This window comes from Rhinolophus hipposideros (assembly GCF_964194185.1).
Source record: "Rhinolophus hipposideros genome assembly, chromosome: 25".
Classification (NCBI taxonomy): domain Eukaryota; kingdom Metazoa; phylum Chordata; class Mammalia; order Chiroptera; family Rhinolophidae; genus Rhinolophus; species Rhinolophus hipposideros.
The window spans coordinates 8,959,652-8,987,497 of NC_138071.1; the positions used below are offsets into that span (position 1 = coordinate 8,959,652).

Genomic DNA, 27,846 nt, shown 5'->3' on the forward strand with positions numbered 1-27,846 from the left:
CCACATATTATGATAAATGCTGAAAGAAAATAATGAAAAAATATACATACTCCAGAAACCTGAGAGAAGTTTCGGAATTGAACTTAGTGTCATAGCAGTTTAACCTACAGGGCAGTCAAGATACACATTGCCGTAACTCCATTTCTATTGGACAGTGTTGACCTAGAGAAGAAACATTTGTAAAACAATGAAAAGAGGTTGACAACAAAAAGGCAAAATTGGCAGAGGAGACAAATGTATGAATCACAAGAGATGACTAGTGAAAGTACGTAAGAATTTGTTAAACAAAATGAAACATTGCTTCCCACTCATCAGAAAAAGCAAAAATTAGAAAGGGAAGTATACAATTTTTGGCTAAAGATACAGGGAAGTCGGACTGTAAATAGGAACAGATAATCTGAAAAAACTATCTTAGACTACTTAATGAATTTAAGTATGTGTATGTCAGATGCTTGGTTACGGATGGTTGAGACATTCGTAGGTAGGCCTATAAGCAGGCGCGAACAAGGACAACCGAGGGAACACTGTTTATGGTGTAAACGAGAGACAGTTCAGGTGTCCATCACTAGAGGACGTCCTAGGTAAAATACAGGAGATACTATGGAATGATATATAATATCAAGAAGCAATGACCCAGAGGAATATATTATATAATAATTTACATAGTCGTAAATACTTAATGTTGGATAAAAAAGAAATTGAGTACCTTTAGTGCAAAATACATAAATTTAAAAACACTGATGTTGCTTTGTACACCTGAAACTAATACTAAAACAGAACAAAAACAAACATGAACAAAAACTTAAATGAAAAAAAATAAAACACTTATGTACACAAAATACTACATATTTTATAAGGATACACAGCATTCAAGGATTTAGTACCCAATACAGAACGGATAGCTATGCAGGGAGGAGCAGAATAAGAGATGGAATCAGGGATGAAAAGGTAAAAAAGTAAAACAAAGGAGGGGCTGGTGATGGGATGCCATGAAATGAGGAATATGAGTATTCAATTTTCTGTGCCCCACATCCTAGAGAAACGAGTAATTGTTTAAATTCCTTTTAAGAACATGTCCTTTTGTTTTAACCAGGAATTTTTGAGATTTAATCTATAGTTTTAAAAGTCCAGTGAATCACAACAACATTTACAAGTTGCCATGCAGTGTTGACAGAACTTGTAATTCATATATTCCAATGTAACTGTATGTTGACACCATTATTTATTAAAGAAGTATATTTTTCCAAAATTGTGATAAAAATATCAAGACCCCAGATATCTAAAAGCAACTTAAGAATTCAACTTAGTGTTACAGTAATTTAAAATTCAGACTGACTTTTCAAATACGATGAACTCCATTCTTTCAAGTTCAATAATCCAATAAAAAATCAAATTGTACCAAATTAAAAAAAAGAAAGTTTTAAAACTTTAGGGTTGTTAACCTTTCTTAAACATAGATCATTTTAACAAGGTCTGTTGTGGGCATGCTCTTGAATTTGGAATTAAATTTATACCTCAGCTCTTACAAATATTCAAACTAATTATTTCAGAATGAATGTAAATGATACTATCGCCTAGCAATTAAGATTCTCTTGTTTCTCTCAGCAATTAAAATGGCAAGGTCCCATGGTTCTTCCTGCCTCTTCTGGACAATTACCATGAAAAACATTAAAGGCAAGATTGTAGCTACAATCCATTCACTGAATATTTGGTAGTAGGATAAACACTTTCTATTCCTTGCATAGTAATTTTTCATTTCACGCATATTACCTATCAATCATTAATGCAATTTGTGCTCTGTTTCACAAAGTTCAATTTTTCATTTTTATAACATTACGACCAACTGACTTTGTAGAAATCCAAGTTGTAGATATAATTTTAATTAAGAAATAATTTTTAACCCATTTAGTCACGCTATGAATTTAATGGTCAGAACATTAAATATAGAGTGGCTGATTCTAGCAGAAAATACTAGTGCTGGAAATATGAGACTTCTAAAATTACTGGAAATTGAACATATTAATATAACAAAGACATATGCACGAAATTGTTAATACTGCTTGTGGGGTCAAAGAATAAAGAAAGCACTTTTATTTTTAACTTTTAGACACCTAATATTTTCAAGGGTAGTATGAGGTGACTTCTTTTATGTTATTTGATGGTTTTCTTATAACTCCTGCTCTTTGTAACATATATTACCACTGTAATAGAAAAACATCTCAACGTTACACGGCGTATACAATATATAAAAAACATTATATCATAAATTCAAAACACGCTATTTGTAAATCAATTTGAATTACCTATTATTTATTGATAATAGCAAAAATGTATTGTTAATTATGTTCTAGGCACTTTAGTGATATTAACTCATTTACCCTCACAGCAACCTTTTGAAAAAGGTGATCATCATTATTCCACTTTGCAGATGAATAACTGGGGCACAGGGAGGTCAAGCCAATCGAGGTTTACCCCACGATTACACAGGGACGAGACTACAATTAGGCATACTGGCTGACATACTCCAGCCACTCCAACAGAACAGCACTACTAGGTATTACATTTTCCTTTAGTAGCTTTTTTTTTTAAAGTTTATTGGGATGACAATTGTTAGTAAAGTTACATAGATTTCAGGTGTACAATTCTGTATTGCATCATCTATAAATCCCATTGTGTGTTCACCACCCAGAGTCAGTTCTCCTTCCATCACCATATATTTGACTTTTAGTAGCTTTAATTATTCCTTAAACGATTTCATCAACTGTTCATACCTTTCACTATAAACACACCTGACACTTTCATCCTCTCAGAAAGTACTTAGTAAGTCGAATGGTTCAAGTATAGAGCAAACAGGGTATAATTGTCTACCGATAAGTCCAAATTTTGGAAAGAGCAAACAGACCCTGTCACAGATTTCCATAACTGTGCTTTGCTTAAGGTCAAGGCAAAGACTAAACATATGGGAGCTTGGTTCCCTTTGAATGAAAAAGGTATACTTGTGCCCAAAGCAAAAAAGAGGTATCGCAGGGCATGATAATTTTATCCATGGTCTCTGCAGTATTTATTTGCAACTGTAACCCTACTTTCCTATTTCATTGGAACTATCCTATTCATTTGACACTCTTTTACTCATTTCAGGTCCAACCCTTGTTCATTTAAAAACGTTGAGGTATAATTGACATACAACATTAGTTTTAGGTGTACAGGATAATGATTTGATATTTGGTACATACTGCAAAATTATCACTGTAATAAGTCTAGTAAATGTCTATCACCACAGTTACAGAATTGCTTTTTCTTGTCATGAGGACTTTGAAGATCTACTATTTTAGCGACTTTAAATATGCAATACAGTATTATTAACAACAGTCACCATACTGTACATTACATGCCCACGGCTTATTTTATAACTGGAAGTTTGTACCTTTTGTGCCTTTTGACTCCCTTCACCCAGTAATCTCTTCTACTTTGGTCATCGTCGTCTACCTTAGTCTAGAAACCTATCTAATCACCCATGTTTGATCAGCTTTCATCCTATATTTTTTCAGATTTCATAAGAGGAGTTGAGCCCTGTTCATCCTTCTTACACATGTGCCATATTTGTTTAGTTTAATGAATACTCATAAATACATATAGTTCTCACAATCACTTCTTATAAGGACAATATTTTTCAGTTAACAGATACTATTCTCAAGTAATCTATATCCTTGTTCATTCGTAAACCAGAGTGACCAATGAAAATTGTACTCAACTGACCTGGGCCACACATTTTTGCATGTGTGTAACACCTTCAAAGAAGAGTAAAAAGTAAATGAAACAAAACTGTCTGTTTTTAAAATTGTTTTTCAATTCTTGTTTTTTGGAAACCGTTTCAATCCATCATTTACAATGGATTCTGTGAACCACTTATTTACAATATCTTTTCAACTAGGACGTCAAAGTTCTGGAAGAAGCAATTGAGTAGTTGATAATGCTTTGCATTCTGGATATGTGATTCGATTTTGCCAGCTTAAATTGTTTTCCATTTTACAGTTTTCTACATTTTCTAGCCTATGCTCGTAGGTTAACAGTTGTTCTATTTGAGTGGTGGAAGTAATGAGCTCCACTGTAGCTAATGTATTTCTAGTGCTGGTTAATGTCTCTTTTTAAGCGTCACTATTTTTATAGCAAATGTCCCCCATCCATTCATTCTTTCATTCAAAGCATCTGGCACATGGTGATCAGTAAGTAAGTGCCAAATGACTCATGTAATGAAGCCAGGTGTGCCTCAGTGCCTGTCAAGCAATGTTGAATAATAAGCTCCTGTCTACAAGGAGTTAATCTCAGCTGGAGAGACAAACATGAGTGTGGCTGCTTATAATTCTACAATAGGGCATGTTCAGGGAATTCGGGAACACAGGATGCCTGAGTTAGCCCGGGGTGGAAAGATGAGGAATATCAAGGAATTTTCATACTGACTCTTAAATGTAAAGTACATCAACCGATTATCAATCAGTGTCTAACTTGTATCCATTATGTTCTGAAGCTTATGGGCACAGCAATGAAGCAAGAGTTAGGATCTCTCTCTTCAGGAGGCAATTTAGCTGTAGACATAAGACATATACATGAGAAAATCTAAGTATCCAAAGAAGGTGGTATGTGGCAGAAGACAAAAAATAGGACAAAAAGATCTCACATACAGCTGATGGAAATGTATTTGGTACAACCACTGGTAAAACTTGCAACAGTTTAGCATTATCTTGAAAAGATACACTTTCATCCTCACCGGTACAGCAATCACTCTTCGGTACTGACTCAAGAGGAAGTACACATATGTACCTAGAGACATACACAAGATATTCACAGTAGCACTGTCTGAAGTAACAAAAATCTGGAAGTCACTCAAATGTCCATTTTAATAAAACGGATAAATTATACTGTATATACATGTACAGAGAAAGGCATATTCTAAAGATTACACATATAAATGTGCAGAGCACTTATATATTTGTGGCATACAGCATGAGCCAAGACTATGACTAATCTAATTCTGTATATCTGAGGTATAATAGAAGGGGGGCGGGGAAGGGACTAGGATCTCACAGCAAGACACAGTATCCTTTGCTGTCTAAAGTTTCATCCTAAAACTTAGTGCCTTCAAACAAATATCGTTTATTATCATCAACCTATAGGTGACTAAGCAGTTGTACTGACCTGATCAGGGCTTTGCAGGACCCACTCATAGGTCTGGGGTCACTTACAAGTTGGCTGGTTGGCTTTCTCATTTGGTCTGGGCTCACTTACGTCTGCGACATTGGCCAGGACAACTGGACTGACGCAGTCCTGCTCCTCCAGAGGTCTAGCCCATACGTGTCCTCAGGACACAGGCAGAGCAAGAGAGAAAGTGAAAAAGCATGAGCGCTTCTGCAAGCCTGTGCTTATGCCAAGGTCGCTACCGTCCCTGGGGGCAGCGCAAGCTACATGGTGACGCCCAAAGTTCTCAAGGACAACACAGATAACGGGCACAGGGTACGGATGTAGGAGCCCATGTATTGGGTCCATGTATACAGTCAATCTACTAACACGTACAAATACATTTTCTAAGTCAACTTATCTCCTCCTTCAACGTAGCAAAGGGCGGGTCTTAATCAAAATGTTTTACATAAGGACGGTCCTAGACAGACAGAAAGAAGAGAGAAAGCCCACTTTTCCCGTGCCTGTAGACTATAGTGAAAAGAAAGATGAAGACAGGGTTAGAGGTGCACCCTAGAGATGAAAGCCCAGGGAGTGAGCCTTCTGCCACACTTCCCACTTCAGATTTCTTCCTGAAAGCTCTGCTCTAACAGGGTCCTGATGATGCACATGAACGTTGGAGCCTCTTTGGATTTGTTTTTTAATTAAAATTTATTGAGCTGACTATGGTTAGTAAAATTACATAGGTTTCAGGCGTACAATTCTGTAATATATCATCCATATATCACATTGTGTGTTCACCACCCAGTCAGTTCTCCTTCCATCACCAAGTATTAGACCCTCTTAACCCTCATCTACCACTTTTGATTCTTGTGGTGTAAAAAGGACTCGACAGTTCTCTCCAAACCAGAGGGATGGGCATGAAGTGACTTGGCGTTTAGTAACAGTGTACTCATGAGAAAGATTAGATTACAGAGAAAATTAACTACCCTTCATGGCACACCTAGTGTGAGAAAACGTGTGAACTAATGCCAGACCGGTGGTAGGGTTTGCTTAAGGAAGAGTAGAAGAAATAGGGTTGAGCTGGTATAAGCCTGTTCAGGGTATATGAACTGATTGATTTGGCTGAAGTCGGGAGTTTCTGCTGAGTACAGAGAGAAGGAACATTTGGAAAGACTGGATGGGGCCAGCTTTTTGAAGAATTTGAATGTCAGGCTAAAGAATGTTTGTCTAATCCCATACACAACAGGAAAGCATTAGAAGTTTTTTAGTAGACATGTAATATAAATAGTATTCCTAAATAGCTGAATGGTTTGGAAAGGTGAATACAGGAAAATCAGTGCAAAAGATATTGAAACAGGTTTTTTGTTTGTTTGTTTTGGTTTGCATTCTAAGAAGGAATGGAAAGGGATTTATCTGTGGGAAACACAACAGAGAGATAGGAATTAACTACCGTGGGTGAAAAGGAAGCAGTTAATTAAACACAAACCTAAAGATCAATCCAACTGGCAGAAAGGAAAAGATTACCAAATTTCACTAAGGTGGAAATAGCTGACATTCAAATTTTCTTTGGTATATTATTATATCCTTTTTGTTAACTTTTTTTTTAAATGAAAAGTACTGATATGTGAAATAAGTAAAGGCACTAAAACATGTATTTGTATTTTTTAATAAAAGCAACAAACTGATTTTTTCTTTAAAATCATGAACATGTGATGTGCTTTTCCTTTCTAAATTGAATATAAATAAGCAAAGGCACTAAAATATATATTTGTATTTTTTATAAAGGCAACAAACTGATTCTTAATCTTTAAAATCATGAAAATGTGATGTGCTTTTCCTTTCTAAATTGAATATAAATATACTATCCTTAAGCATATGAATGTTTCCAGAATGAATAATTAGAAATTTTAATACTTGAAAACCCTTTGTTCTCTGTTCATATCATCAACACTGGTATTAATTAATGTTAAAATTATGGTGATAATTCTTTTGGTAATCAGAATGCACATCCATCCAGCTAAAACCCATTTGCTATCTTCCCCATTATCGTTAACTTACAACGATTTTCAGGCATTTCAAATATAGTCTAGATATGAAACTGTGGCTGTGATGTTGTACTCTTTTACCAATGCTCCATTCTGCTAAACTCGAGCTATGATCATAAAATGGAGGATTAGGAAAAAGTCCTTATAACAGTGTGTGATCATTTCTGAAAAGAATGCCAGCATGAAATACACTATCAGACAAGTTGGGACCACTTCTGAAAAGATTTCTTTTAATGATTTCTGTACTTTCAGACACTCGCCTACCCATCACTGCTTTCCACTGCTACTCATGTTCTTCCCTTTGGACCCGTCATATCCCCCTAAGCCATTTTACTCCTCCTTTGTCAGGGGCTTCCAAAGGAAGCCAGCTTGGCTGCAGTGTAAGTTCTTCTGCTGCTATCACCCTTCACTACTGCCATACTGCAGCCTATTCTCTAATTTATGTAATAATCTTCAGGCTCCTACATCTCTTCCTCACGCTGAACCACAGCCATGCTCTGGCCCTCTGAAACCTTTACAAATCTTTTAGCAGCCAGTCAGCCCATTCCTTGGCTTACTCCCTCAACTTCTCTTCCATTCACAGGACCATGACTATCTTATCTCTCCGATGATCGAGGGATTGCTTCCTTTTAAACATTGCTTCCTTCTTCTTTGTTAGTTGTTGGGGAGAATATTTTCATGATTTTTTTTTGGTGCCTATCTCAATGGAATAAAATCGTTCATTAAATAGAATTGATAGAATAAGAATAAATTCTAAAATAAAGATTATTTCAAATCAGGAATCACTGTAGGAGAAAGTAAAGGACTTTTTGATTCCACAAAAATAGTATGAACAAAGTTCAGATCTAGTTTTCTTTTTCGCCTTTAATGAATATTGGTTATAGAATACGTCACTCTTATAAATGAACCCTGGGGAACATTGCTAAAACTTCCTCCTACAGTTCAATGACATATCATAAGAATGGGCTACATATAAATGTTGACAGATAATAGATAATACTAGAAATTTACTTTCTCCTTCATAGCTACACAAAAACCCATTGCAAAAAGTAAACTTCACAGTAGAGAATAATGACTATGAATTTAAAGTTTTTGGATACGAACACAGTTTTCCAGGGTAGAGTCTTTAGATTTCTAGTCATATAGAAAGTTTTGGACTAATGAAACTTACTTTAATTCATCTGGGGCAATAATATTTTGAAGAGTACTCCAACAAACTAACATCTCAGTGTTACAACTCAGATAATGCCATAATATGAAGTTTATATCTAAATAATCAATCCAACTATTATTTTGAATATAAAAGAGCTGTGAAAATAAGTTCTGCATTCTGTTCTTTCTTTAAAGAAGAAAACATTCATTCATTCATTCATTCATTCATTCATTCATTCTTTCAACAAACATTTATTTAGCTTCTACTAAGTGGTAGGCAATTTTCTAAAACCTGGGTTTAAAAGTAGCAGTGGATAAGACAAGGCTCCTATCCTATGGAAATTAAATTTGGTTGGAGATCTAGTCAACAGCAAATCACCTAAATGGAGATAAAATTCTAGTTGGTGAGAGTCAATAAACAATAACCAATAAATATAATATCAGGTACTGACAAAAGCTTTAAAAAATGAAGCAGGTGCAAAGAGAAGAGCTGGGAGTGGGTGAGGAGGGAAGGGCACTAAGCTATGTAGGGTGGTGGTCATCTCTGGAGCCATGACATCCAATCAGAGCCCTGACAAAGGGAGGAGAGTGGATGGGCAGTCAGAGCATTGTCTAAGAGCATCAGCAACTACTAGGTTTCCCTGAAAATAAGACCGGGTCTTATATTAAGGTTTGCTCCAAAAGACACATTAGGGCTTATGTTCAGGGGATGTCATCCTGAAAAACATGCTATGGCTTATTTTCCGGTTAGGGCTTATTTTCGGGGAAACACGGTACCAACATCCTGCACTATGAACCAGCTGAAAACACAGCAGCCAATCTCAATGACATAATCTCTCCCAGAGATTATTCTCATAAAATATTACGTATATAATTAGACCAATTATTCAATTATACAAATGTCTTCGAGTTAGTAAGTATTGAGTAAGCTCACCAATTCCTTCTTAAATGAAGCATGTATAAAACCGTACTTTAAAACAAAAAATAGCTGAGATGAAATTAAAATGAATGTACTTTGTATGTAAACATTATTGAGATCAACAACTTATTAAAAATGGGCAGATTTTAGTCCTGCAACTAATAAAACCTGAGAGACAGTGTAGAGCTATGCAGTCAAGTAATACTTGTTTAATGATTTAGGCAAGAAAACGGAAAGTAAAACTAGTGATTACACTAAACATACAAAAGACACCACTAGTTACTTAAAAATCATGCTTTGAAAGCATTTGTCATTTTTAATATAAGTTAGACTGCACTGGGCTAAAACAAAGGGAGAAGTTCTATCTTATTCTTCTCATTTGCTGTGAAATAAGCTCCAGGTGTTCTTTTCTACACCCTGAGCTGATCTCTTAGATAAATCATTCATGTCAGCTCTTCAGACACGGTTGGGAGCTCTTATGTAATATTTTCATTTTTCTCCCTTTGGACATAGAGAAGACAAAATAAAGTTAGCAGCAAAACACACACAAACACACACACACAAAAACAAACTACTGCCTACACATCCATAATAGCTATCAAATAAAAACGTAAATTAAAGCCTAACAATTAAGCAGAGGGCCCTAATGGGAGATATAGCTCTTATACTCTTAAGAAATTAGTGAGGATTTGTACACTGCTGTTTTCCCATCTGTCTTTGAGCGTTTCCTTCTAAATCAAATCAAATGATGTGGTTAAAATCAGGTTTTTATAGTTCATGGAACTATGATTTTTTTAAATAATGTCTAATAATGATTGTTACTAGTTATGTGAGCACTTACAATGTCACCGGCACTTAGCTACATGCTTTATGAGTGTATCTCATTTCATATCAGGACAATCCAATTTGATGGCTGAGAAAAGTGAGGCTATGAAAAGTGACGTAACTTGACCAAGTTTTCATAAAAAAATGACATAGCTAGAATCGGAACCCAGGTCTGACTCCAAAGCCTGTAGTTCTTAACTACTCTGTATCTTGCTCCTGTTAATGGAGATGTCCTTAAAGAGAATAACGTGGCTTGAAAATTGTTTAACTTTTTTCATCCTCTTCAGGAAGATAAACATTTCTACCTAACTTTCCTTAAGAGAGATCTATTTTAGGTTTAAAATAAGGAATTTAAAGAAATAGATTTCAGAGCTGGAAGAAATCTAAAGATCACTTAGTGAGTTCACTCTGTTGCTTGAAAGAGGGAGACACTGAGGCAGTACTACAGATCCCGAGGCAGGGTGGGAAGAGACCCAGATCTTCCAGCTCAGGTTTCCGACTGCTCCTCAGCAGCCTCCTGGGTGCTTGAGAAGGAAAAAGAGAGAAAGGGTCAGAGGTGGGTGTGAGATGGAAACAGTGCCTTATTTTGTTTGTTTGTTTGTTTAATTATTTATTTAAGGAGAGCACAGCTCACAGTGGCCCATGTGGGGATTGAACAGGCAACGATGGTGTTATTAGCACCACACTCTAACCAACTGAACTAATCGGCCACCCCTAATATTTTTTTTAAAGTGCTTTTTGTTCTGTCTCATATTTTAAATATTTGTGTCTATGTTTCCTTCTTTTACTAGTATCTCAACTCAAAGATAGACCTCTTTTAGGGTTTCATCAATAGCTAAAACACAATGAGTATGACTGTGAGCTGCCAGCCACTCCTGTAAGCACATTACACATAACAAAAGGCTGCGCCTCCAAGCAATTCTATGATGTAGGTTCTACTAACATTTTCACATTGCAGATGAGGTGCCCTAATGTTCCCAAGATCCCACAGCTACTGAGTGATGATGCCAGGATTTGGAGACAGGCAGTCTGGCTCAAGCTCACATTCCTAAACCACGCTGCTCCTTGAAATACTGGATAGACAAGAGTCCTTCTTCAAGGCTCACCTTAAGAAATCTTCTCAAATGAATTTCCCTAATAATCAGATTTTCGGTAAAACAAATGTAATTGTTTTCAATTTAAAAAAATCTATTTGCTATTTTATATTTTGGATAACTGTATCCTCTCATCATAAAAGTAGTATAATTACGTCACAGAAAATCTGGAAAATGGAGAGAAAAGACAATTTCACCCATAGTTGCATTATGCTACTTAGCACGTTCAATGTATTTTCCTTCTAAATTTTTATACGCATCTGTTTTTTAATACTATCAGAGTATAAACAATTTTATTATATGTGTATTTTTCAAATTAAGCTTACATAAAGAAGCCTAGTGTTTCAGTCAATTTTCATACTTCCTTATGCCTTTGAGAAGATTCAGATAAATACCTCAATCTGTCATCTCTCTCCAGGTTGCACCCACTCCTACCACTTCTCCCCAAACTCTGTACATCCTCTATGTGGAAGGCATGCTGTGGAATGAGTGGGATATGTTCCTGGAGAGGTGAGGGAGAAAATGACTTGCTGAGCCATAAATCTCCGGGGACTAAGGAACCACTCACATTTTCTAGCCCAGTGTCTCCTTTAGCAATTGAGGAAACTGAGGCCAAGAAAGAGGTAGTGGCTTACCCAAGTGAGTGACAGAACTGAGACTTAAACACAAGTGTCTTGGCTCTTAAACTAGTGCTTCTTCTCCATGAGTAACTATTACTGCATCGTCCTCCATCTGCGCCAGTGTGCAGCTGCATGTCACAGCAATGAACTAAAAATAAATATCTTACTGTCCAAATTTTTCTTGACCTCCCACAATGCTCAAGCACTTACGATAAGCCCAAGATTTTTGCTTTATTGACTCGGTGTTGATAGTTTAAAACGTCTGTGTGCAAAGAAATAAAAAGTATCACTCTGGCAGTATATAGTCCAAACATTTTATAGTAAGACATCAATTAAGAAAATGAAACTGTTCTATAATTCTATACATGAACTGTTCATAAAATTTTATAGTATTCCTAAACAGTTTTCACTATGATTTTTTTTAAAAGTGCCTAGAGTTAATTGCAATAACCTATGACTATATGATCCATGGTTGAAAATAAAGAAAAAAGGACCTCATATTCCATCTTTAATTATTTGGCCTAAAGTGCCTTTGTAATTTTAAGATGCTCAGATGTGACACTGAAGGCTGTCTAAAGGCAAAAGAAAGCAGTTAGTAGATGCACGAAGAGTTAAGAAAACAAGGTATGTTAAGATGCTTCTCCCCTGGAGAAAAATCTTGGGAGTAAAAGGGTGCTGAATGGAAAGGCACATTTAGGCTTCCAGGTAAAGACTAAGTTATTACAGGAGAAGTTTTTCAAAGGAGTATAAGTTAAGACATCTAGTTTAATGATCATTAAAGCTATGTTTGAAAATGTTTCTATCATTTATTACATAATTTATTAACTATTAGTAAATTAAAATGAAAAAATATAGTTCTTAATGATTTAAATTACCGTACAGAAAATGACCTAAATATGAAGGAATTTGGAAACAGAAAGTTGGCTTTATGACTTCTTTTCAGCATTCTATGATGACTACATTAATGTTTATACAGAACCACAGACAGACCCCTCTTTTGAAAGTTGTACTTCGAAAAAGAATCAATTATGTATTAAGAACCTAGCAAACATGTTGTCAGAAGTTTTGGCAAGGCAGTAAGAGCGGGATTTCTATGAAATCGAGGTAAGCCAAAAGGAGGTCCATTCAAATTGGGAATGCAAACAGGCCTATATATAGGGTCAGGTAAAGATCAGATGTCGACACATGGTTATTTTAGACAACGACTTTTAGGAAAGTCATCCTAAGATTGATTTCACAGGAGAATCCAATTTTTAAGGGGGAAAAAACAAACTCATACTTTCTGTCAGGCCTGGACCCTCCAAGCAAACGCCACCTTGACAAAATAAGACTTCCTTCTCTTTGGTCATCAGACTGTCCCCCATGCATGAATGTTAAGTATACTAAAAGTTTCCATAGGCATGACAGCTCAGCGCCCCCATGCCTGGCTGGCCCTCTCGATGAAGAAGCAGAGGATTACAACAATTCAGAAAGGTCGGTGCTTATCCTAAAGTTGGTACAATCCTGGGCCTCCTGCTGGAAGCGAAACTGTTGTCTCTCCCAGGCAGCAAGAGATGGGCCCAGTGCCTTTGACACAAGTAGGACGTAAACTACGTGGAAACTTTATATATGACAATTTCAAAACATTTCAATACCTATGTTCATCCAATAAATGTTTAAATAGCCAAGAGTGACTACACAAAGAGAACTACGGGATTTATGTGACAATGATTTGGCTATAGCTTTATCTTCCCAATTCTTAACTGTGACAAAACTCTCCTATTGTTTTATTCTCATGCCGTTTTCATTCATTTTTAACCATAAAATAAGCAGTTGCCTGCAGATTTCTGATAGATCCTGGGGGATCACGTTGCCTCCACATATTTGTGGCAACCAATTTAATTTTCTTCTTTCCGCTTTTCAGTGGTCGATTTACTGGCATAACAGTCATCATGTTTTACTCGTTCCATTTTATTTGGCCTTTCTTTTGGTTGAGAAAATATCATTTGAATCAGAGAAATGTTATTTAATAATAAAGGGGATAGTGTTTCTGAGATTTAAGTTAATACTGTTACTCAGCCACTAGGCTATGCTAAAGGACAGTCCATTTAACACTCTGTCTTCAGCTACCCCAAAAGCAAACAAATTCAAAGGTTGAATACGAATTATTTAACCATTCAATATCTAGCTGATAATTCATTTTATAGATTTATATGAGATTGTTTATATAATTTATATGACATACTCTAAAAGAATAAGTGCCTTTTTTTTTTTTTTACCAAATATGTCTTATGCTAATGTCCAATTTGGTTTTAAAAGAATGAAATCATCATTACATTTATTTTATCCAAATTAAGTATCTATCTTCATTTGCATGTAGTCAATCCTATTTTGAAAAGGTGTAATGTATAATCATGGGCTGATTACTTATCAGAAATATGGGCTTTGTATCAGATATATTTTTCTTTCTGCTTCAAAAAAAAAAAAAGGTCATTTTAATATGCAACAGTTAAGAGCCAAACACCATTTATTTCATTTATTTTAGGTACTTTTCACATTAAAATTCTACTCTATCCCCTATAAATTGTGTTTAGAACCCTCTACATTTCAGTTTATGGATGCAGCTTACTGTCCTTCTTACTACTTTTCCTTTAAAACTCTACAGAGCACACGGTTATCATTTTCATCATCATTATTCATATCTATTCTTGATTGCACACTGTGGGAAGCAATGGGGGTTCATAGTTCTAAGAAACTCACAGCCTAGTTGGGAACACATACATATACAGGTAACATTGATAAAATATATTTATTTAGGGACAATACAGGGGCCACTTACATGATAAATGAATAAAACAGAGAATACATGTTAAAATAGTTCACATAAAAGAGTTATATTTGTTTCCCATATCATTAAAACAGAAAATCATTTTTTTACGATTACAGTCCCAAAGGATTTCAAAGTCTAGTTTTGAAAAGTACTCTGGGGCTGGCCCAGTGGCTCAGGCGGTTGGAGCTCTGTGTTCCTAACTCCGAAGGCTGCCGGTTCGATTCCTACGTGGGCCAGTGAGCTCTCAACCACAAGGTTGCCAGTTCAACTCCAGCAAGGGATGGTGGGCTGTGCCCCCTGCAAATAGCAATGGCAACTAGACCTGGAGCTGAGCTGCGCCCTCCACAACTAAGACTGAAAGGACAACTTGAAGCTGAACAGCACCCTCCACAACTAAGATTGAAAGGACAACAACTTGAGTTGGAAAAAAAAAAAAAGAGTCCTGGAAGTAGACACTGTTCCCCAATAAAGTCCTATTCCTCTTCCCCAAAAAAATCTTAAAAAAAAAAAGTACTCTGAAGATAAAATCCATAACCCTCCTATTTATTGTTTAATACATTTGACAAATCTACCTGTAAGAGGAGTTTGCTCTATTTTGTAGATAAATTTATCTTTTTTAACTTGTCTCTTTTTCAATTATTCATCTGTTAATTATTCATTATACAATGAATTACTGACAGAGCACAATCCAGCCCCACAGCAAAATACTATTAATTTACTATGTACTCCTATTATATTATTGCTTTGACCTATAATAGTACTATATTATAAGTTAGTTGACTTTCTCTCCTTAAATGTAATTAAGGTCACTAAAATCAATTATGAAGCACCTCAGAAAAAGATGAATATAGTTACAAGGTAGGTCGAGTCCTGGTTTCCCATATACATCTATATGCAGGGGTGATAATAAGAATATTTAAAACTTACTGTGCAGTCACTGAGAAACCTGAAGCTGTAGGAAAGCACCTGTACTGTCCCTGCCCATAGGGAACAAACTGCTTTTACAGCAATGTTGAAAACTTTTAATTCTGGTTCATCATTATCATTATGCCCAGTACCGGAACTGAATAGTTTTAATGAATTTTTAAACCTATGATATTGTTAATTATGCTCTGTCACACACCAACAAGCAGAACAGTATCACAGATATTTTCATTTCTAGAATTCCTTCCTTTTATGTACCATAAACTACAGAGATAACTTAATGCCTGGAAATGCCTGTTAGTTTCTTTTAGAAATGGTAGATAACGACTGATGTAGCTGGGATCTCACGCATTCCTGATCGGAATCCAAGGTGAGCACTTGTGCTTTACGGCTTAAATTGAGAGCCATGACACACTCTGCTTAGCAATCCCCTTCACCTGAAGTCTTGGGCCAACTCCAGAGCCAGTTTGGGAATGCGGATTTAGTCAAAGGCAGTGGTGTGACGTGATACAAAGCAATTCTCCTTCAGGGCAAAGGCGTGATAAAAAGCAACAAAAAAGAAACAAACAAAAATAATCAAGTCTTGGAAGGGGACTGGATCGCCCCACCTTCCCTGGATGGTTCTAACGCAAGAAACCGCCAAGGATTAGAGCCGGGCTTTCTCTCCACAGAAGCTCAAGGCTGCAGAGCATGCCATGTGCCCCATTTCATGTTTACTCGTGGTCGCTGACATAATCTGAAGGCTCCGTGTATCCACATGCTGCTGGCTGTGTATCAATGATGGGCTCTCTTGGCATTATAACACCTAGGTTCCCATTTCTCATGTCATTCATTAAAATAAAGACACTGAGTCAAAAACAGGCGAGAGATAACTGCAGTACCTGGAACATACCATGGTCCTGTATGCCGAGCTCTAGGCTCTACCAAGCTCTAAGCACTAGCAGAGGAGTCTCAACTAATCTCGAGCTACATGAGAGCAGTAGTACTCTCTGTAGCCTCAAATAACCCTGTGCCAGTTGTACCACACTTGTCAGCATTGTCCAGCTATATGCTGTCACGTGATTGAAATGCCCATCCTCCCCACCGCCCACCTGCTGAATTCATACTTCAAGTTTCATCTCAAAGTCCGTGGACTTGTGAGACTTTCATGACTAACTCCAGCTGGAATGGTGTTATTTCCACCAGTACCCATTCCTTTCTTATAGCACTGATTACTCTGTGTTATCATCATTTATATACACGCCGGGTCCCTGACTAGCCAGTTCCTTCAGGCCTGGCCTGGTATCTGACTGAGGTTTGTTCTGGTTGGAACAGAGTAAGTACTCAATACACGTCTGCTACATAAATCAACAGTGAGCAGGTAGATGAATGAAAGAAAGAACTCTATATATTAAGTCCCAGGAACTCCACCTGCAGTATGAACTGTCACAGGGAGTCTTCACTTTACACTCCCACATTAAAGACGTGGACTGCCCAAATCACTGTTCCCTACGAGCCCCCCTCTGAGGTGTTTTTCCCTCAGTGAGACTAGTTCTGACTCTGCATACACTGCCCACCAAACCAAGGCAGCAATATGGTCCTTAGCCTTATCCCAACTGTAATATGCTCAGAGAAAGACCTGGGTTTTTCTGGGGGAAAAAAAAAAAAAGGCATTTTTATTGTACTCACAAGTTCAGACCTGTTACCTCACCAGCTACAAGGGAAAAAGAACCTTGGCAGAGATGAAGCTTGGCTCTGCCCCATGGCAGTCCCCGGGAGACAGTCCCTGAACTTCTGGTGGATCCGCCAGCATCAGTTTCCTCTGGCATTGATTTAGTTTTCCAGTCAGACATTGAATGAACACTCACATCCTTCATCAAAATGGATACAGCCTCCTGGGTTATATCTGAACCACCTTTGAGCTTTAATGCATTCTATGTAAGTTTCCATCTTTTGGGGGACCCAAATGCTAGGCTTGTTTAAACTATTGTATTTTGAAAAATATTTCTTAGAAGCTGTCTCCATATATCACTGTTCTTTATCAATCTAAGTGATGTGTAAAAAAATACCAGTATTATATTAGCATGCAGACAGTTATATTAACTAAATACCTATGTATTTAGCTATCAACATGTCTACAGGTTTAAAAAGGTAAGTTAATATGTGCATGTCATTTTTTGGGGGAAATTTCATGTGAAAGCCTGATACACTGATTCTTTCAGTAAACTTTGACAAAAGTGATACATTGAAATAAAATCCAATAATTCAGCAGCAAAACAATTTCAAGTACACACTCACCCACTATGTTTCATATGTGGCGGTTTATCCATTCGCACTGCCAATTTGATTTTTAAGTCAGAATCTTGGCTGTTTTTTGGAACTATCATTCGGTGCAACTCAGCTGACTTGGAGCTATTAGAAGTTGGGTATAATATCACCTGCAGGAGAGAAAAAGAAAACATTTAAGTACACAATACAGAGAGTCTAAGAACTGGAACCATAATTTTTCCATACGTTTTCCTGTTTGAAAAGGATGTCAAAGCCAAAATGTGTCTAATAAACCATTTCAGTCCCACCACAGCAGCTTGGATTTCAATATAGACTCATTTACTTTTTTGACCAATATGTGTTTTCATTTTATCCCATAAATTTTCTCCCTATGTTACTTCATAATGAATTAATAGCATAAGGACTACAGTTGAATTGATGGTTGAAAAATACTTAGTAGACACGTATAATTTCAAGAATACTTTAAACTCCTCAGGGCAAAGAAGTTCAGAAAGAAATATTCTTTGAAATTACAGATAGTACACTTAAAAAGCCAAAACAATTATTTTAAGCAGCAAAAAATACACCTCTTGTTTTACTATTTTCACTGTAGAACAGTATTAAAGAAAATCAACTCGATTAGAGCTGGAAAAGATGGATCATAGCACATTTTCTGCTCTAGGTCAATACCAAAGAAGAATTTTCTCCCTGACTACGTTTTCAAAACTATAAAGATGATGCTATGACTGAAACAAAGTAATTATTTTTAATAACACTGCCAAATTACCAAGTGATTATTTCACATTACATCTCCACAAAGCCAACTCAGGAACGAAAAGTTTCCTCTTCAGATATTACAGACCATATAGATAAAGCAATGTATTTTCTCCTTTTTAATTTGTCCTGATACTATTTACACACCTGACACACCCTACCTGACACTATTTACACACCTGACACACCCTACATCCAAACCTTAATAGATATTTTTAAATTTAAGCACTATATTCTGAGGCATAAAATGAAGATATGAAATGCATTGCGTTTCCTTGCATTTAAAATTCTTATTTTAAATCAATGAAAAGAAAAAAACCCTGAAATGTCTACATAAATGAAAGAATTATAACATGTTCAGGTATACTAAAATGTCTTTACAGTAACTGAATTTGACATACTTCCCTCCCAACCACCTCCCCCCAAAAAAACCCTTCGTTTCCATGTATAACTGGAAATATTCACTGAGAAATCTTCAAGCAAGGCTCATTTTCTCTGTAGGAAAGGCAACATAGACAAAAAAGCTTCTCAAACTATTCTCAACTTCCAAGTTGTTAAATGTATCTGCTATTTTGAGACTTTTCTCAAGCATATTCTAAAAGCCATAGCTAAACTGAATCCAGCATATCTGTACACTTAAGCATATAAAGGCACATTCAAAAACAGATTAAATAGCATTTCTGTTGTTTTCAAAAATTATGATCATATTCTAGAATTAGTGCTTTTTGAATGCTAAAATATTCAATATAATATTTTACAGATTCTTTCTTAAATAACAACAAATGAAAATAAGTTGATAATTTCTGGCTCAAACCAGTATTCAAAGGAATGTCATTATAAACTTAAAAGGTGATTCCAAAAAAGAATCAAAGACTAAGATAGAGCTACATATCCTCTGTAGCTACAACTGCTACTTCCCCAGAAATTCTGGAAAGCTTTTTCTCTCTTTCTCCCTACACTGTCTTTTTTTTTTTTTTTTAAATGTATTTGGGCATGAGCCACCTACAGATTTTATTCCTTTTTAATTCTTCCTTCTATGCTTATATGGAAGTTGGTTTTGTTCCAAACTCTAAAAGTCTTATATAGGAAGAGAATATTTAAATTTAAACTTCTGAAAATTTCTCATTCTCTCAACGCCAATGATGGGTTAAATAAATAGGATTCCAAAATAATTAACTGCAGCTGATCCACAAATTAAGGGTCATCCCAGTATTGAATGCCACCATTTCTGACACATTTTCGTTCTCTGATGGGTACTTCTAAATGAAGGCAGTGGAACAATTTACTGCTTATCTCTGTTCAAGTAAACAAACATTTGCATGCTCACTCTGTGGAGACACAAAGATGAAAAAAAATATAAATGGCTCAGATCCCTCACAGAGTTCCTAATCTCCTCTTATCAGAGGTAAAAGCTCAGATACTATCTCGTAATATCACTTCTTCCCATCGCCTCTCTATCCCTAGTCTGTACAGCAGTTTTCTGATTTCATTAGTCTCTGGGTTCATTCACTGTCATTTGTTTGGCTTCTCTGTTCCATAACACGTGTAGATAACGAATTCCTTGTGTTAAATTTCCTCCATTTGAAAGATCTGTAATTGTCTCTATTTTTGGGGACAGACTCTGATAGATAAAGATGAGAACACCGGGACATGTTGCAAATGAAGGCTCACAGACACCAAATCTATTATGTTTATTGCTTCTAAATCTACTAAAAAAAAAAAAAAAAGCTATACTGGTGAATAAACCCTGAACTTACTCTTAAACATTGCCTGTAAAATAAGTTTCCAGGTTCCCAAATCGCACAGCAGAAAGTGATTGTCATTTGGCTACTTCCTACTTCCGGAAACACTCTCTGCTTAAAATGTAGTACATGGAACACCTTTCTGGTTTTTCTTCTGCCTCCTTGGCCTCTGGTCTCAATTCTAGCTGTTTCTTTGTTTTCTCCTTTTCCCAACGCTTAAAAGTTAGTGTTCCACAGGGTGCTCTCTTCTTCCCTTTTGATGAGCTAAAGAATTGACATGACAGAAAACATGATGAATATTGTATTGGTTGAATTTCTTTTGGTGTCGAGCAATGGAAACTGACTGAGGGTCATACTCCTTTACGTGATGTAGCCATAGATGATTTAGCCCAGGAAGCAGCTCTCAGTGTAGGTAGCCCAAGGGACCCAGGAGAATGAAAGACAAAGGAGTTCTCTGCAAATGCACTGTAAGGGTCCAACCAAGAGACCCTGAATGTTGTTGCGGCATTGTGGCTTCACAGCACCTGCCGTGACAAGATTCCGCTGTTGTCATCAGACAATCACTGCTATGGATTTACCACTTTACCTTTATGCAAATGGGAACTGAACTGTCACTCTCCTGCCCCCCCCCCCCGCACACCTCCCCCACTCCATGGCTGTGTATTAGATTTGTGCCAGGGCAGGGTGGGGAGAGGAGGTGGGGCAGTGGGCAGTCAGCATGAACTGAGTGCATCGGTCACCAGGCTGCAAAGGGCCACAGCTGGACCTAATGGGGGTGTTGGACTTCGGAATGGATGTAAGGACAGGCTGAGACGTCAGGTTGTTTCCCTCGAGTTGAAGTGACTGTGATCTATGTGTCAGGGTAAGGGTAGCACAACTGTTGTTGCTTTGTTAACCTTGACTGTAGGGGTGAACTATGGCAGACCACATAGCTGTCCAGCAGGAGTCACGCCTTCACTAGAATACAACTGTTGCTAGGAAACAGCTAGTCAGGCAAGGACTATATTTTCTAGCTCCCCCTGCCTCTAAGTAGGGACATATGAAAGTGCTAGTTAATGGAATATGCAGAGAAGTAATGTGTCACTCTGGGGGAAATGATCAAGATATAAGTATGCCTTCTTCATTCCTCTTTACTCATCTGCTAGCCAAACGCAGGAGAACAATCCTCTAGGAAATGAGAGACCTATAAAAACAAGGAAATATACCCATCTGTCAGGAACCCATAGTAAACTGTTATATAGATACTATTGTTTTGAACGACTGAAAGGTCATCTGTTTGTTACAGCATTTGGTAGTATCCTAACGAGTACATACATACAGAGATTTGCTTCATCAGTCTTTTACAAGTAAATAAGTGCTTATAGATTTATTTCATGGTAAGCAATTCTTCAATAGGACTTAGTTCATGTTCAGAGGCATGCCTGATGTTGATGATACAATAATTAAAATATGTAACAGATAAAAAAATTTACTAAGGATTCTTCTGTACATCTAAATTAAATTACAGCTCTGTACAAAACAGCTTCTTATATTACTTAGCAAAGAAGTTTGCTTTTTGCTGTTCATTTCTCTTAACCTTTCTATACACATTTCATCTCCTTCAAGTTTATTTTTGTCACCAACACTTGAAATGTCTTGTCATTTAGCATGACATTACATTTTATGATTTCTTATCTTAAATATAAAGCCAATGTATCTTCTTCATCATAAAATGTCAACATCACTTGTCATCTTTGCTGAGGTGTAATGAAAAACACAAAATGGATTTTTAGGCTTTGTTTAAAATTCTGTCAAATTTAATACACAGGAAAAGAAACACTTAAAAATGAAGTGTAAGTATACATACATGTACATAATATTTAGTGTAATATGGGATAGGGAAGGATTTTTGTCTTAAAATATACTTGTACAAGCCAGTACCTCTACATTGTTTTCCTTCTATTTAGGAACATTGATTAAAGCCAAGTCACGTGTGTTTGTGTATATATCACATTAGTTGAATTTTGTGATGTATGAATTCACGTTTTTCTAAATTTCTAAACACTATTTCAACAAAGACCTGAAAAACTAAAAAACTAGGGAGGAAAATCTAGAAGAATTGAGAAGGGTTAGATAGGCTCTGTGTCTAGGTGAAGAATTCACTGCCCTTTCCCATAAATATCTCTTCGCCTAGAGGAAGAAGAAAAAGACCACATGACAACAATAATTGTGCTGTAGTCTTACAGTAAAAGAATAGATATACATATTTGGTACAATTCTAGCTCAAAGATGGGTGCAACCAGCAATTCTTTAAGGAATAAGAACAGACTTCACATACAGGAATTAATGTTTCCTTTGGGAGTCTAAAAGAACACATTAGATTTATAACACAAAACATATGGGAAGGAACCAAGAGATAATGACATGAGGCTGTTGGAAAGGAACCTCCCTAAGAGTGGCACCATAGAAAAAGGCACACAACCCTGATGTTGGCATTCTTACCTTTGGTTCTCAAGTCCTTCCTCCAAGCCAAATTAGTCAGCTCTTTCTTTATTCCTTGGATCTACGCTCAGTCAGTTTCCATTGCTTGCCACCAAAAGAACTTCAATCAATACAATATTATGTTTTCTGTCTTGTCAATTCTCTATCTCATCAAAAGGGAAGAAGAGAGAACCCTGTGGAACACTAACTTTTAAGAGTTGGGAAAAGAAAAAAAAAGCATAATTGAGACCAGAGGCCAAGGAGGCAGAAGAAAAACCAGAAGGGTGTGCGATGTACTACATTCAAAGCAGAGAGTGTTTCCAGGAGTAGGAAATGGCCAAAGGACAATCGAGAAGTCAAGCACAGCAAGGACGGGAAGGGTATTGCTTGGCTTAACAGAGATGTCACAAGAGATCTCAGCAAGAGAAAGTTTAGGTGAGGCCAGACTGTGATGGTTTGGGGAATAAATCTGGTTGAGGAATGGGGCAGACTTCACTTAACTCTTAAGTGAGCAAGATTGGGCAAATTGGCCAAAATCACTTTAGCGAGAAGGGACCTTGTATGAAAAGGCAGCAGCGAATGAGGATATGGCTAGGTAGGTTGAAGAAGATAAGGAAATGAGAAGGTTGTACTGATGGATGAGACCAGAAAAGAAGACAAGAGAGAGACTACAAAAGAATGTGTTTCACTAAGGAGTTCGTATGTTATCCTGTAACATGCAGTCAAAAGATCCTTTTGGGCCAGGGAATGACTATCAGATTTTCATACTTTTGAGTAAAGAATAAGCCCCCTCCGTAGGAGCTGGAGGATAATGTGACTCAATATATGTCAGGTGCCCTCACATCCAACTAAGAGAGGCATTGGGCTTAAAAATACATCTTTAAAATCGTGTAAGAAGGGACTAAAAATGCTATTACTTGGAATCATTTCAATTTGTGATTAAAAATCCTTTTTTGCTGACAATCAGACATCCTTGAGATATAGGGTATTTTAAGGAAATGACCAAGGGAACATTTCTCCAGATAAGTAGAGCTATTTCTATGAGAAACCTTGACTTTTTGGGTTCAGTTGACATTTTCTATCTCATGCAACTGACATAGATTTTATAATTTATCAAAGATTCACAATGACTAGTCTTTGTGAATCTTTCAAGTACTTTCTTGAGATCTTAGGATCTTGAGAGAGTACATAGTGGGAAAGGACTAACTGAATTTACTTCATTTCAATAATTTTTTATGTAGCACATGTTAGTAACTAGCATATATTTTCTGCAATATCAGAATACCCACATTTTCAGTGTGTGGAGAAGATGAATCAGATAATTTTTCTGAGAGTAATCTACACCGTTCTTATAACATTTTCCAGTGTTTAATACATTTGAGGTTGCTTAAATTATTTCTCCTTTGATTTAATATCAATGCTTCCTGTTCTATCAGTTGGAACAAAGAACACCTGCTCACTCTCTCTAACACAATGCTATTTTGTATACTGAAGGATTAGCATTAAGTCTTCTGTCAACCCTACTGTCTGCAGGCTAAATCCAGTACCATTTATTTTGAAAGTTGGAAAGAATCCTGGAATTTACAATATGGAATTGATCAAACTTCCGAACCCTTACCAAGTGTGTACTTGGCCTGACAGAACCACACAAAGTATATAGTACTTTTTGATAAGAAAAGTCTTTTTCAAAAAAATGAAAGAAACTGAGTTTTTTAAAAAAGTATTTACTTATTATATATTTTCCCGGACATTAACTTATTAAAAACTTTTATGAGAAATTAAATAGAATTTTATTAGAGATTAAAAACTTTATTTGCATCATGGGGGTTGAGGAGAGGACATGGAAAAACCAAGGTATGTAAAATATTTCCCAATTCATTTCTGACATCTCGACAATGAACCATCATATGAGGGGCTCTTGGAATACATCTAGCAGAGTATGCTCCTGGAGGGCAGAAGCTATTCTATGGTAAATAGTGTGATTCATTTGTAGCTGATAGGGTAATTTAAGCCAGTATCTTAAATTAAGCCATTTTTCATCATGGTTTCCTTTATATCTTACAGTAGACACTTAGCAAGTATTTGTTGGTTCCTTGATTAGTTGGTTGACTGAAGGGATGGATGGATGCTCAGAGAAATTAGAAATAAAAATGCAAACATTAAACTGCTACTTCCTTGAGTTAAAAAGAGAAAAACCTGTGCCAACTAAAGTACTGCCAAAATGTGAGAACAGAAAATGACAGTAGAAATGCTAGAAATCATATGCCATTTATTTGCTAGTCTCTAAAAATTTATGAAACTCTCATCTTTCCATTTCTGGACTGTGATAGGCAGAATAATCTCTCAAACATGCATACCAGTATGTCCTAAGTTAAAGAACCTGTGAATACTTTGCTTTACATGGCAGAGGGGAATTGAGGTAGAAGATGGCATTAAGGTTGCTAATTAGCTGACTACAATACGGAGATTATCCTAGAATGTCCAGGTGGGCCCGGCACCATCACACGAGTTCTTAGATATGGAAAAGGAAGACAGAAGAGTGTTGGGATGATATGTGAGAAATACTGAACCAGCCACAGCGACCTTGGGAAATAGAAGGGGTCCATGAGCCAAGGAACACTGGCAGCCTCTAGAAGCTGGGAAAGGTTAAAAAAAAAAAAATGATTCTCTCCTAGATCTTCCAGAAAGGAAGAGATCTAGGAGATCTTCCTTTTTATTCCTTCTTGATTTTAGCCCCCTCAGGTTCATCTTGGACTTCTGACTTCTACAACTGTAAGATAATAATTTTTTAATTTTAAGCCACTGAGTTTTTAGTAATTTGTTAAAGTGGCAATAGGAAACTAATACACGGACAATAAAAGGTGAGATTTCATCATAAAAGAACACTAAAAGCTGATATCTGATAATAAAATAATACAATTTGCCTTTTAAATTTCTTCCCCTAAGCATGTGATTCAAAGATATCTTTACATATAGATTTCTGTCATTAGTTTTGTCTGATTATTTTAATGAGAGATTTGTGTGTGGGACTATTTCTCTAACATTCCTGAAGCATTCTGCTTGTATGAAATCTTTTGACGATATTTTTCTCACTTTGCGTTAATTGACTTAGTTAAACAAAGTTTTTATTTTCCTTAGCATTAATCAAAAAGGTTTTAGAAATTAGGATGAACAATGAGGCCAATTATTTTGGTTACTAGAATGAAGACCACCATGCACGTTTCTAACAAATTCCAAGTTCCACATATCCAAATGATCAAGGATTATTTCTTCTATGTCAAAGTCTTTCATTGAAGATTTTGAAAGACACAGTCAAGTTTGTCACTATATTTTTCATGGCTCAATTAGAGATACTGGCCTTTAATCATCTTCATGTATCAATTTTATTGCTTGTAAGGTATTGATTTCATACTTCTCCTTGGATGAAGCAATATATTCCGTCACAGCTATATCTGTTTTTTAAGACTTATCTAGACAGGAAAGCATCATTATTATTCTTGATTGATTTCCCTAAGCCATAAATTATAAATAGTAGTAACCTTTATGTTTCCTTAACCAACACAGTTTCTATTAGAGGACACTGCATGAGTAGCTTTATCATGTTTCTTTTTACTGTCTGGTTATAATAATGCCTGAATTTATGAAGAACCTTTCAACTTAGTGTCTCAGAGTGCTTTGTGAAATTTAAATTCTCACATCACCCTAAAAAGTAGACATTACTCTTGTTATGTAAATAACTTGACACTGAAGTGAAATGAATATCTAAGGAAAATTACTTCCCGGTAACAATAGACACTTTCAATTTTACATCCCCCTCCCTAATCCAACACATTATTTCCATAGTTGTTTCACTAACATTATAATATTATAACTAATTTAGCATTGTTCTCACTCTTTGGTTATTAAATATAAGAATTCTTAGAGCTAAGTCAATTTTATTTTTGTCAATCCATAACATATGATCATAGGATGGAAAGGAGAGAGTTACATATAATGTTTGAACTCGGATTACGTCAGCTGCACCCTTAAACTGAAAAGCATGAAATATGCAATTAGTGCAAAATGTTTTAGGGGTGACTGATTTACAGATAAGTGTTGTTATTTATATTGAAAAACAACTATCACCCTGAAGAGTGAAGGTGAATTCTTATTCTTCATTTGAATAAGAAATCTATGCAAGGTGCAATAATCATAACACAGCAATTTTCCAAAAAGATAAGATTCCTGAAAATCTCCTGAATTTGTCATGTATGCAAACTAGCCAGAAGTCATTTAAATCTTAGATCTTTAGAAGTCATCTAAATGAAGGAAGACAGGAGAGTATGAGGCTGAGAAAGAGTGGTGATACATTTCACATGCTCCAAAGAACTGAATTCAGAAAAATATGCGACTAAGTGATTTCTTCATACACTCATGGCTATTACGGCTGAGCCAAAACAAGAATCGATGTCTTCTGGAAGCAGGTTTCAAGGCTTTCGGTTTGTGATATTCAACAAGCTCTTTGAAACACACTGCTAACAAAATGCAAAAACAAGCTGATGACGGGGAGCAAAATATTTACACATCATATATCTAACGAAGGATATGTAAGCAATATATCATGGTCTTTCCAAACTCAAGAATAAGAAAACAAGTAACACAATTAAAAATTGGGGAAAATATTTGAACAGATTCTTCATCAAAGAAGATGTACAGATGACAAATCAGCATGCAAAATGCTTATGTCCAAAATGATTAGTACTAGTTGCTAGAGAAGTGCAAATTAAAACCATAATGAAATAGCACTCCACACCTATTAGAAACAAGGGATTATTAGTACAGTGTCTGTGTCTAAAATTTGTTTTGTCAGGGACAGAGACAGGGCTCTAACATTCTGAGGAAAATGAAATGTCAACTTCTACCATAATCACCCACATACGGACACCCCATGAAGGGTGCCTATTTATAACTGGCTCACCCTCTTTTAGTGACAAGAAAGCAAGAAAATACTTCCCTCTCCCTCCCCACTGAGGATGCCAGTTAACTCCTCAGAGAAGGCCTGAGGTAAACTCACTGAGTAC

The 27,846-nt window shown here is 36.3% G+C and overlaps 1 protein-coding gene across 8 annotated transcripts in view; it reads right to left on the reverse strand.

Moving 5' to 3' along the window:
* The window catches only part of CADPS2 (calcium dependent secretion activator 2), a 491,293-nt gene that overhangs the window by 212,649 nt on the left and 250,798 nt on the right, over positions 1-27,846 (reverse strand). For all 8 annotated transcript variants that reach the window (XR_013992602.1, XR_013992603.1, XM_081038675.1 and 5 more), the window contains exon 8: positions 17,841-17,980. Coding sequence is in view for 6 of the 8 variants with exons in the window: in XM_081038675.1 (XP_080894801.1) it covers positions 17,841-17,980 (140 nt within the window). In the remaining 2 variants the exon portion in view is untranslated. The remainder of the gene's footprint in view (positions 1-17,840; positions 17,981-27,846) is intronic.